This window comes from Herpailurus yagouaroundi, unplaced genomic scaffold (assembly GCF_014898765.1).
Source record: "Herpailurus yagouaroundi ecotype Mexico unplaced genomic scaffold, PumYag 189, whole genome shotgun sequence".
NCBI classification, from domain to species: Eukaryota; Metazoa; Chordata; class Mammalia; order Carnivora; family Felidae; genus Herpailurus; species Herpailurus yagouaroundi.
In genome coordinates this window covers 13,840,135-13,853,263 of record NW_024412420.1, presented here as the reverse complement: position 1 = coordinate 13,853,263, position 13,129 = coordinate 13,840,135, and the positions used below count along the sequence as shown (strand labels likewise).

Below are 13,129 nucleotides of genomic sequence, written 5' to 3'. Positions count from 1 at the left end.
GGACATGGGCAAGGTGATACCAGAGTGCTTTATCTTGTGATGCTGATACAGTAGCAGCCTCTCAGACATATAACCAGGTTGGATTTCTCACAAGTTTCTCACCTAGTTTTGAATCCTATCCCATTGGTTTCTGCAGAGAAAAAAAAAAAAAAAAGTTACACGGTTTTAAGTTTGTTCTGGGTGGGGAAAATCTTATGGGGAATGTACTACATATCAGGGGCTCAGCTTCCCCAAGCAGAGCCAACAGATACCAAAATGAGTAAACTGGGAAGCTTTTTCTCTCTTTCTGTCTTCATCCCAGATCAAAGAATCCCGAGTTAGGATCTGGATGAAGGATAAGCCCCTGAATTGTCGATGGGCACACCCCACACACTGACCCAGCATCTGAACTTGCTTAACAGGGAGCCGGGGCTAACCTGCTTCACCCTGCCTGAGAACCAGGGAGCACTGCATTTCTTCACAGGGTGGAGGAGAAGAGGCAGAATAAACCAAGCCTGGGACACCTCCCTCCTGTCTAGGTGTACTCACTCTCCTGTTTCAAAGGACTGCAAGGACATGAAGTCAACTTCCACCTATCTTCTGCTGCTGGTGTCTTGTGTATTCTTAGTTTGACCTGATTCCTCTTCTGTCTTTTGGCTCCATGTTAGGGGTTCTTGGTCAAAACCTGCTCTGATGTACATGAAGATTTCAGGTTCAAAATCTATGTGTTTTAAAACCGGTATTTTAAAGAAGGGAGGAGGGAGAAACGAAGCAGGATATAATTGCCAAAACTGGCCTTGAGGTTGGTGACTCTTGGGAAGATTTTCCTTAAGGCTTAGGTCTGAAAACTTAGTGCAGCAATACCATGAATTCTCAGAAGCAACCCTTTCAAGGGAGCCAGTGAGTCATACAGTATCCAGTCAAGTCACTTGAAGCAGATGCCAGTATAGGAAACTCATTCACAATCCCTGGGCAATTCATTCCCCCCCCCCTTTTTTTTTTCCTCTTTTCAATCTCCCTGCCCCCTTATTTCTACCCTGGAGTTAGTTTTTTGAGGGGTAGGAAGTACTTAACATCTCAGAAGCTAGGTTGGGAAACATGCTCAGCTGTAAAAGCTGGGCTTTATAAATTTTGTGTTTTAGAAATGTACATCAGGAGCAGCTGGGGAGGGTCTTTTCTAAAAAAAAATCTTTCAAATTTGATTTTCTGTGTGTATGGCCGTTCTGTAAATACTTTGGGGTTTTTCATTTTTTTGAAAGTAGACAAAATCTGTGGGATTTTTTTCCCCAAAACATTAAAAAAAAACCTGTTTATTTACATTAAAATAAATTTCTTTGATAAAAAGTAATATACCTTTGTGTAGTAATTTTTTTAATGTTTATTTGTTTTTGATAGCAGGGGAAGAGCAGGGGTAGGGTGGGGGGACAGGATCCAAAGCTGGCTTTGTGGTGATAGGAGAGAGCCCGATACTGGGCTCAAACCCACAAACCAGGAGATCATGAACTGAGCCAAAGTCTGATGCCAAACTGAGCCACCCAGGGCCCCTGTGCAGTTAATTTTTAACCTTTGAGTGATTTTGATTCAGCTTTTTAAAAATACACCATTCAGAAAAAAAATTCAATCAGGAAGTAAAAGTCTTCCCTGATAATTACTCAAATAGGTTAACTGGAAAGGATAATTGAAAAAAGGAAACAGACTTGTGAAAATTTTCTTCATTTATCTGAGCCAGTTTGACTCTCGTTTGCAGGCCTTAGTCATCAAATTCATCAATAGTCGGGATAAAACTGCTCTTAGATACATGGAACTAAACTATTTTTATATGGCTGAAGAGAAGCAGTAACATTAAAAGTATCAGGGAAAAGAATATAACCTCTAGATCACTGAGTTTGTGGGCCTGAGAACGACTTTCCGAAGCTTGGTTCCTTGCTCAGGAAGCCCTTTCTAGGATAAACACGAAAAAGTTAAAAAAAAAAAAAAAAAGAGTTGGGTAATAAAGCTTCAAGCATGAATATCCCTATTTTAAATTTTTTTTTCAACGTTTTTTATTTATTTTTGGGACAGAGAGAGACAGAGCATGAACGGGGGAGGGGCAGAGAGAGAGGGAGACACAATCAGAAACAGGCTCCAGGCTCTGAGCCATCAGCCCAGAGCCTGACGCGGAGCTCGAACTCACGGACCGCGAGATCGTGACCTGGCTGAAGTCGGACGCTTAACCGACTGCGCCACCCAGGCGCCCCTGAATATCCCTATTTTAAAAAGATCTCCAGCACAAGTTGCTCTTAAATAAACTCTCTCAAATCACATTCGTAACAATCCAGTCACTAAAACTGCGATTTAAAAGCGATATGAAGACAAACACATACTTTGTAATACAATTAGGGAAGATGATGTTGCCAGGACTGCTCGAATTTACAATAGTTTCTATTTCATCTTCGGTGCATGATTCTGTAGTCTGTCGCTCTAAAAGAGTAAACGTATTCCCTAATCCATAGAAATTCGATCATAAATTTCGAGACCTTGAGGGCTGGTGTTGCTAAAGTATAATAATATGATGACACAAACTAGCTTTTATAGGAACCAAGGAGTCAGCTGAATGTCGCAATTTCCACTCGGCCAGCGCGCCCGCCTACTCGCTAAAACACGCTTGTTTCTCCCGCCAAAGTGGCGTCAGGATCAGGTTCTCACCAAACAGAGCCCCGATTGGAGGACGGGCAGGCACTAGAGCCCATTGGGTGGCAGCGGCGTCTGGTGGCGGAGGGGCGGGGGAAGCCAAAGGCCCTTCAGCCTCGCCAGGCACACCCCCCCCCCACCAAAGCGCGCCCCTCCCCCAGCTAAAAGGAAGGGTCGCCCAGCTCCTGCACTGAACGCCCTGACCCCAAGACGCGAGGTGGGGCCTCGCTGCATATTCCTGGAGCAGAGGGTAGCGCAATTACCCACCCCCCATCCCCGTCCTGCTGATCCATGCACAGGGAGACCCACGCCCTGCGACGGCCCCCCAGGCCTCCCTGCAACACCCGGTAATGCAATCCACGGGGGCGGGGGAGGCGGCGGCAGCGACAGCAAAGGCGACGGCGGCGGCGGCAGCAGCAGCACTGCCTCAACCTAGAGACAACCAGAAAGGAGGAAAATGGCTCCGAGCAGGGACCGCCTGCTGCACTTTGGGTTCAAGGCGACAGTGAGTGATAGGGGAAGGGAGTTGGGTGGCCGGGAAGGACGTGTGTGGATGCACAGGCTACTGGGGAAGAAGAGACAAGTCTTAGGGGACTGGGAGGACTAGGCAGAAAGCTCAAGTGCTTGCTGGGTTGGTGCGTGCTGTTTGCCCGCGAAGGGGATTAGATGGGCTCTGGTACTATCTGCAGTTGTCCTGCTTTCCTCACTCGCGAGTCCGCGAGCACGCGCGCACTCGCACCCTCCCCACAGCCCCTCCCATACACAAATACACACAGACAGATAGGCACTTCCCTGCCTCTGCTTCTCGCGGTGGGCTTGCGTGCCTTGGAGGCAAGAGCGGGCTCGCGCCGCCGCCGCCGCCGCCGCACTCCGGCTGCTCCCGGGCGGACCGTCGCGGGCTGCGCCCGGGAGTGGGGGAGGGGTGGTCCCGCGCCGCCGCCGCCGCCGCCGCCGCCGCGCGCTCCTCCTCCTCCCCTCCCCACGCCGTTCCGAGGCCCAGGCGGCTCTGCCCAATGAGGAACGGCGTTGCTGGCAGGTGGGGAGTGTTTTTGTTTTGGGTTGAAGTTGAGGCTGAGGGGAGAGAAGAGCTAGCGACAAGCAGTCGTCGCAGCCGCCGGCTCTGCGGGAGGTGGAGGAGGCCCCGCCGGAGCCGAGAGGTTTCTGCTCCTCGCTGACGGCCCCTGCCCGCCGCTCCTCCACCTCCTCCCGGTCCCGGAACTCCCGGGCCTGCCCGTGGCCCCCAGTCTTTGCACTCCGCACGCCGTAGCACCCGGCCCCGGCCGCACCCGCCGACCCCATGAGGAGGGACGTGAACGGAGTGACCAAGAGCAGGTTTGAGGTGTGAGCCTGGGGGGGGGGGGGGTTGGGGCGGCGTGAACAAAACGATTCCCGCTCTTGTGTCCCGAAAATTTCGCTCCGCACAGAGCCGCCTCCCTTGCCTGGCGCCGTCATCCACCGACCGCTGGGGCTGCCAGACTTCTTTCCCCTTTCTCTCGACCCGAAAGCCCAATGCAGCAGCCCAGCTTCCCTGGTCTTCCCGGCTGGTCGCCTCCAGCCTGTTCCACCAGCGGGCCCCGGCAAGGGATTAGCTCTGGCGCCCTAATTCCCCCCTCCCCCCAGTATCACTCAGCTTTCCATTCTTTACACAACCCTTGGCTTGCCTCCCTCCTCTCGGCAGAAAAAGCATCACAGCTCCGATCTACCGGCTTGCTTCTTTTCTTTCTGCCACCTTCTTCGTGAAACGAGAGGGAAATGATGGGCCAGGGGGCCATTTCTCCGAGTTTGAGAGCCCTTGTTTGGTTACTCTAGGGAAGTGGGGGTTGGTAGACTGGGATGATAGAGACTACCACGGGTTTTTGGTGCGTGTTTGGTTTGGGTATTGTTCTGATACTTCCTCTTCTTTCCCGTTTAGTCTGTACTTTTGTAGCTCATTGTTTCTGGGAACTCTCAGATGTGTACAGGCTTTGAGATTGGGATGAAGGCCTGAGAGACTTCAGAAAATCCATTCTTTAAGAACTCTTCCTCCTCTGGCGAGAGGTTTATAGCTGTGGAATGGACGACTGGATGAGGAAATAGGAAAACATCTGAAAGTGTCTTTGGTGAAGGGAAGTCCGTGTTAGGGAAGTGATTCCTTTGGAAGTGAAGTATATTCTAAGTACTGACGAATTGCAGTAGTGTGGTAATATACCACAAGGTTTACTGGGGTTTATTGATAAGAGAAAGAAACTGCTACAACAAGAAGAGTAAATGTTACCTGGCCCTTTCTGGCAGAGAATCAAACTGACCTGGGATCACTCAGAGCTCAGTGTACATCTCACTTGGTGTGTTTCTTCATTTCCATTTGAAGGATGAAATTGTAAGACAGTCAGACAAAAGTTTCAGAAAACTTGCCAGCTAGGTGCAGAGGGTGAAATTGTTACCTGAGGGTCTTCAGTTTAGTCTATTCCTTGGTTTGCTCTACAATATTACTGTTGCAGGTGAGGAATGGAGAAAATCAAGGAATTGGCCTCCTTAGAATTTTCATATTTAACTTAATCATAGGAAGGCAGTATCATAGTAGATATAATTTGGTGTTTACTTTAATAGAACTTTAGTTTGCCTTAATGTAGAGAGACCCAATAAGCTTAATTTTTGGTGATTTGCACATTCAGTACTACTGTAAAAGTCAAGACCATCCTTAAAATTACTGAATAGACTTTTAGCAGTTAACAGGAATCCTGAAAGAGAAACCCAAATACCAAAGATCTGAGTGGAGGATAGCCTTTTGCCACTGAAGTCTGCTCTTTATCATTTTGTTTTCTTCTAGACTGCATGAATTATTGTTGGAAGGAGTTTTTTGTAGTATGTGTTTTAAAATTGCATTGCTTTATCTTATTTTTATACTTACATTTTATTTAAAAAATGTTTTTAACGTTTGTTTATTTTTGAGATAGAGAGAGACAGAGCATGAACGGGGGAGGGTCAGAGAGAGAGGGAGACACAGAATCTGAAACAGGCTTCAGGCTCTAAGCTGTCAGCACAGAGCCCGACACGGGGCTCGAACTCATGGACCGCGAGATCATGACCTGAGCCGAAGTCTGACGCTTAACCGACTGAGCCACCCAGGCTCCCCTTAGCTTATATTTTAATTTGTAGTTTACCTATAGTCTTGATACTATAATAAAAATATTGCCTTATTAAGTATATCTATTACCTTGAACTAAAGCAACTGAAGCTTTCTAAAGGTATTTGATAAGATTTTTTTAAAAAGGAGGGGCCAGGCCTTGATGGCTCAGTCTTTTAAGCATTGGACTTAGGCTCGGGTCATGATCTCTCACTTCACAGGTTCCAGCCCCATGTGGGGCTCTGTGCTGACAGCTCAGAGCCTGGAGCCTGCTTTGGATTTTGTCTCTCTCTCTCTCTCTCTCTCTCTCTCTCTCTCTGTCTCAAAAATAAATAAACATGAAAAAAAATTTTTTTAATAAGGGATAAAAAAAAAACCCTCCTTGTACAGTATTTGTGATTCGCTTTTGGTTTATAAGAAAACATTTTAGTCCTCTATTATGATGTGAAGTGGTCCATGCCAGAATACAAATGGGAAGGGGTGGAAATGGTATGTGCTAATGAGTTTCATTATCTGAATATTTCATAAGTCATTTACCTCTTCTTTTCCCCATTTACCTCTTTACTAACCTAATTTACAAGCAGTAAAACAATAAAATGCTCTCATGAAGTAGTAAACTTATTGCTAATTCATTGAAAACATTTTAAATATTTAGTTCCAATGGATAAAAGATGTAGACAAGGTAAAACAGTCTCTTCGTATCTAAAACATGACATCATGTTATTTTTATGTTTTAAAAAAATTTTTATTTTTGAGAGAGAGCACAAGCAAGGGTGGAGTAGAGAGAGAGGGAGACAGTCCAAAGCAGGCTCCAGACTCTGAGCTGTCAGCACAGAGCCCCACACAGGGCTCGAACTTGTGAACTGAGAGATCATGACCTGAGCAGAAGTCAGATGCTTAACTGACTGAGCCACCCAGGCAACCCTCAAATTATTGTTTTAATTCTCAAAATTACAGAATGGTTTTTAAAGGACTGATAATTTTATGATTGTAAGCAGATAGCCAATCCCTGAGGACATTTTTGTAGCAAATAATAACTAATTTCAGATTAATTATGATTAATACAGAAAGTGAAAGACTGTTTTCTTTTTCTTAGCCGCATTTTTTTCTGGGTGAAAGATAACTGAAGTTTATCTTTTTATAGTTGATTCATTAAAATATTTCTTTAAGGAATATTCTGATTATTATTCTTTTGGATGTTGTAACTGCACCACACACTTTAAATCTGATGCTCAGGGCTATAGGTGTAGAAAAAATTTTTAAGTTAAAATGAAGAGATAAGAGTACTTGTTAGATATGTAGCTGTGAAACAGCCGGAGTAGATGACAGCTGGGTAGAAGTTAAAAAGATACAGAGATGTGAAAATTATTGTTGTTCTTTGCTGTATCACTTTGGCATTAAATCTCTACAAAATAACCCGAAAAGCTAGCATAATGCACTCTGAATATTGTGTCTCTCAGTTGAAAGTCTTCATCTAAATACTTTTTATTGCATAACTTACAGTGCACATTGTTTTGTGGCAAATTTTGATAAATTGTCTTTGTAACTTAATAATAGTTATTGCATCCTGCATGCCAGACACTGAGCTAGATGTTTTACTTCAGTTTTTTTATTTTTTGTTTACTTCTTAATTTTTATTTTAAGTAGGATCCACCCCCACCATGAGGTTTGAACTCACAACCCTGAGATTAAGAGTCACATGCTCTACCTACTGAGCCAGCCAGGTGCCCCTACTTCAGTAACTTCCAATTCTCATGGTTCTGTTTCACAGTTGAGGAAAGCTAGGGCCTAAGAAGTGTTCAAGTTGCACAGCTAGTGGGGGGGGGGGGGGGAAGCCAAGATTCCAATCTGCATTTTTTAAACTTCACTCTGTCATTCTGCTCTGTTTTTAGCATAACATAGCATCAAAGCCCATAAAAAGTATGGAAAAGAACTTTCCTAAATTTCTTCACTCAGTATATTTCATTTTGTCTTTGCTATCAAGAATGAAGTTGTCCTTCATTTTAAGTATTATAACATGTTATCTTAACACTCAGTGAGATTAGTGACAGACGTGTGTAAATAAGCTAGCCCTTGGGGCGCCTGGGTGGCTCAGTCGGTTAAGCGGCCGACTTCGGCTCAGGTCATGATCTCATGGTCCGTGAGTTCGAGCCCCGCGTCGGGCTCTGTGCTGACTGCTCAGAGCCTGGAGCCTGTTTCAGATTCTGTCTCCCTCTCTCTCTCTGCCCCTCCCGTGTTCATGCTCTGTCTCTGTCTCAAAAATAAATAAGTGTTAAAAAAAAAAAATTAAAAAAAAAAAATGGATGAACATAAAAAAAAATTAAAAAAAAAAAAATAAGCTAGCCCTTGAATCTAAGTTTAGATTTTTTCGGTAAAACCTGTCTATTTTGTTATTCTCTTAGTAGCTCCATTATAAGGTTATAGTACTATTAGAGGAAAATTTTTATCTTATTTGAGTTTATTAAAAAGTCTAGCATTATCTACATTGAAAACATTAACCGACATCACAGATACAATTTACTGTTTAATCAGTGCCTGGAAATGTCAAGATTCACATAGTTAGGAATTGATAAGCTCCAATTTGAGTACTTTGAATCCCTGTTCACTATTGTTTTTCGTTATTCCTCACTGCTGCTTTGATAAATGTATAATATTTTAGTCTGTAAGATTAGATTGTAGTACTTATTTGCCTGCTTTGTTTTATCAAGTCATTTCGTCCAAAATAAGAAAAATCATAAAATGTGGTATGGCAGAAAGAACATACTGCATTACGAGTCGAGAGAACTGATGATGTTAGTTAATCTTGATGTTTGCCACCAGCTAACTATAACTTTAGTCATTTCTTTTCGCTTCTCCGGTTTGGTCATTTCCCTTCTTTGCAAAACAAGGAAGTTAGAATCAATTACTAAGGTTCCTTTTGTTCTAGAATCCTATGAATCTGTAACTTTTTAATAAAAGCAGAGGACCATATTTCGTTGGCTGTTTCTTCTAAACCAGCCACTCCAGGGGCACCTGGGTGGCTTAGTTGGCTGGGCTGGGTGTCCGACTTCAGTTCAGGTCATGATCTCACAGGTTCGTGGGTTTGAGCCCTGCATCGGGCTCTGTGCTGACAGCTCGAAGCCTGAAGCCTGCTTCAGATTCTGTGTCTCCTTCTCTCTCTGCCCCTTCCCTGCTCTCGCTCTCTCTCTCTCTCTCTCTCTCTCTCTCTCTCAAAAGTAAAATATACATTAAAAAATAAAATAAAACAGTCACTCCAGTATATTGTTAAAGTTTGGAAGCAGAGTTGCACAGTACTGCTAAGGCTGCAGTAATTACCTTTTTCTCCCATAAGGATTTATCTTCTAATCTAAAGAACATTCTGCGTAGTAAATAACCATATTTTCCAAATTGGTGCACGTGGAAAATGTCACACATTTTTCCAGTGGGTGACAGCCATTTGTTTCATTCTATTTGAAAAGGCTTGCAATGGGAAAGAGTACTAGTAACAGTAAGGTTTGTTTGTTTGTTTGTTATAACACTTGAGATTTGTCTGAAAGCAGTTATCTAACATTATACAAAGTCCAAATTCGAGGTTTAGGGTTTTGGGGCCCATTCAGACAATCTTTTTTTTTTTTTTTTATAGTGTTATTGATGTTTATTGTATAACTATGGGTCCTTTTTACCTTTGAAACATGGCACATTAATCATGTACTTATATTGTAGTCATTCATTATTTAAAAATCAAGATGTTTCTTTGTACAGTCTACATAAGCCATTACACTTTGAAAATTATGTTTTCCATTAAGTTAAAAATATTTAGCTTTGCAAAAACCTTACAAAGTGTATTCCTTTTTTTTTTTTTTTTTAAGTTTATTTATTTATTTTGAGAGAGAGAGAGAATCCCAGGGAGACTCTGCACTATCAGTGTAGAGCCCGATGCAGGGCTCAAACTCCAGAGCTGTGAGATCACGACCTGAGCCACAGTCAGATACTTAACCAACTGAGCCACCCAGGGGCCCCTACAGAGTGTATTCTTGATATTTAAGTCATACATCCTTAGATGTAATCTATTTCTACATTGAAGATTTTCATTCATTAAATCAGTAGTAGAAGTGTTTAGAAGTATTTACACTTTTAAATTCTTATGTTTTAGGTTGTCAGTTTTAGCTGTTAGTGTTCTTGTCACTTTTTAAATCCTAATTTCTAAAATCCTTCTGTTTTTGTCCTGAGTGTCTCTTTTCAAATCTTGGTTGAGTTTTTCTTGCAAATTATTAAGTACTTTTGTTACAGGCCAAGAATTCCATTCCCAGGCCTTAGATTACCGTTTCCCAATTGGTGACAGACTGGGAACTGAATTAAAATTTTTAGTAATCTAACTAGTACTGTGGTTTTGGAAGAGTATTTTTAGATGTTCAAAATAAAATATTCCGTTACACCAGGAAAATCCAAGGGAGGGAGGAAGAAGAAAGAATGCCCTTAAGCTGACCAAATTTAGCAGCTTGTGCGTAGTTGTCTTTACACTGTTTTCCTATTTGGTCTTCCCGACTTGGTGAATTCTTAGACCCCTACCAAAAACGGACTCAGAAAAATAAAGGCATACAAGTGAGTTTTATAGTTTCATGTCTTAGTGCACTTGGATCCATTTGAAAAAGATTTTAACTTAATAGCAACTAACAATAGGTGGTGGTATTGAACTGTGCAAAGGTATTTGTGCTTGATTCATCTTGCTTAATTATATAACTTTTAAAAATGAAGATATGTATTCAAATGGAAATAGATCCAAAACGTATTTGCATTAGCTTTTGAAGACTTTCTGTTAAAAGAATGACTTTGCTGGGTATTTTCAGCACACATCTGATAACTACTTAGCAGGCATATGAGTGATATCTGTAGGTTAAGTAACATCTATTCCCTAATCATTTTTCCTCGAATTTGATTTTATGGTATTCTCTTGGATTTAATAAGCTTCATCTGACAGTTGTAATCAGGTGGAAATGTCATTTATCTCAGTCATTGTTGCTCAGTCTTTTAAGATGCTGTGAGGTTAAAGTTACAATTAAATCATGTTAGATAAGAATTTAGCAAAAAAAAAAAAAAAAAAGTTTAGCCAGTTTTGAAACATGTATTGACAATGTTTTCTGTCATTTTTGTCCTTGATCCCAGGAATTTCTAGTAAAAACTAAAAAAGGGAAATAGAATACCGTGAAAGGAAGTAACAAACTGATCTTATGCATTACTGTGGTGCTAAGACAGAAGTCATATCTAACAACAAGGTGAAGGTTAGAAACATAGCAAATGCCTGCCCAATTTTATATAATCAGATATACCAACTATTTATGGTATTTGTTGGTTACTGTGATTTCCTGACCAACTAGAGGATGTGGACAGATATAATTAAACAATCGTTTATAAGGAAAAAAGTGAAAAAGCATTTTCAGTTGTACTTACAATTTGCAATAAGAAGTCATAGGTGTACCTATTCTGGGTGCTTCAGTGTTTACTTCGCAATCTGCAGAACAAGGGAATTTATGTGGCAGGAAAGACAGGCAAAAAGAAAACAGTAAAATCTCTAGATTAGGGCAGGTTTTTAAATATGAAGTACCTATTCTTATGTATATGTCACCCTTGGTTGACAGTTTAGGCCCTGGGAAGGTCATTCTCAACTCTTGTGTATACTGAATTGCAGTTTACCAACCAAGAGGCAGTTTGGTTTGTTTTTTGTTTTCTTTTTTCCTCTTTCAAGGTGGGTGGGGAGCAGAAAAAGAAAACGGATTTGCAGTTGCCTACAAATAAACAATTTAATGTTAACTCTAAGTGTTAGTTGCAAAGTTTTCCAGAGTTCTCTGTTAGAATGTCATCCTTTTCTTTTTGTCATCTTATTTTTTTTTAAATCATTCTTTGTTGCCTTATTTTTTGAACCAGATCATTTATATATTTTAATGTTCTATTTTGAAATTAATTTGAGTAGAAAGAGAATGAAAGTGTTAAGGTGATGTCTTAAGGATTTTATAAATGGAAATAATACAGTTCTGAACTATGAAATAAGTGCTCACATATATTTTATAAATATGTGTTCTGTGTGTATATAGTATGTATATAATAGTGTATATGTGTTTACTGGTATCTGTGTGTCCTTTCTGGACCTCCATTATTGCAGCTGTAGGGTTCTTTCTGGCATGGAAATTCTGTGATTGTCTGTAAATAAATCCCCCAACTTGCTCTAGGTTAGAGATTAGATATTCAGTTTATTGTCAGTGTTCTTGCATTTGTTTGTTTCCAATTGTTAGTAGAGACAAAACAGCCTGTGTGATCTTAACCCATATTCTGCTTTGTGGTTTTTTTGTTTGCTTTTTTAGATTTTTAAATTTTTTAAATCTCTATACCCAGTGTGGGGCTCAAATTCATGACCCTGAGATCAAGAGTCGCATGCTTTACCAATTGAGCCAGTCAGGTGCCCCACCCATGTTCTGCTTTGGATTCCTGCTTGTTTTTGCCCTGAATTCTGATAAAAGTAGAGGTAGACACTGGAAGGGAGAAAAAACCAAAAAAAACCCCAAACTGGTTTATCTGTCCAAATGATTACCTTTGCCAAGAGGGCAAGGAGGAATGGATAGAATGATTGTGTGATATCCTGGAGTATAGTGTGCTGTGATTCATTTTCTTAGGATGTATGGTATTTATATATTTATATAGAGAGAATCTAAGTGTATTAGCTTTGAAGTCTGAGGTTGAATGCTGGCTTTGCCACTTACCATCTATGTGACCTTGGGCAAGTTACGTAATCTCTGTGAGTCTCAAATTTTCAATATCTAAAATGTGTATAATGCCTACCTCACTGGATTGTAAAGATTTAATTCTATAATGTTTATGTGGCACATAGCAAGTTGTCTACTGAACAATAAGGGCTCAATAAATGATGCCTATTATTATATTACCCTGTGGAGTCTACCACACAATAAGCACTCAGTAAATGACGACTCTTATTATATTACTTTGTGGAGTAGGGTGTTTTTAATTAGACTTTTTGTAAATCATTATTTTAAATGCTTTAAAGGAATTTACTATTTAAAGGGAAAATTCTATTATAAAGGAAAGAATGTAACTATCTCTTTATTCATCTGATTCAGTTTATATACTGGGTTTATTAAACAGGAACACCTATGAATTTTAACCAGTCTAGTTGAAGAGTAGTAATTTAGCAGTGTTTCAATCTGGAGTTGATACTGCAACTGTTATTGTATTCGTTGTTAGGCAAATGTGGATGAATGTGTCCTAAGATGAGAATTTGGCACCAAATTGTAAGTTGACATTTAAAACACTAGATCAGTCAGCTTTTACCCAGAAACTGGTCATTCTTTCTTCACTGATTTGTAGAAAATAAAGCTATGGTGTGACTAA

At 41.1% G+C, this 13,129-nt stretch overlaps 1 protein-coding gene across 3 annotated transcripts in view; it reads left to right on the top strand.

Annotated features, from left to right (window-relative positions):
• Positions 1-2,754: 2,754 nt before the first annotated feature.
• The window catches only part of FBXL20 (F-box and leucine rich repeat protein 20), a 97,646-nt gene continuing 87,271 nt past the window's right edge, over positions 2,755-13,129 (top strand). The window contains exon 1 of one of the 3 annotated variants that reach the window (XM_040497380.1): positions 2,755-3,154. In XM_040497380.1, the coding sequence (XP_040353314.1) occupies positions 3,107-3,154 (48 nt within the window). In that variant the 5' untranslated portion in view covers positions 2,755-3,106. Of the gene's footprint in view, positions 3,155-3,680; positions 3,989-13,129 lie in introns of those variants that run through there. The other 2 variants (XM_040497381.1, XM_040497385.1) reach the window with 2 other exon arrangements.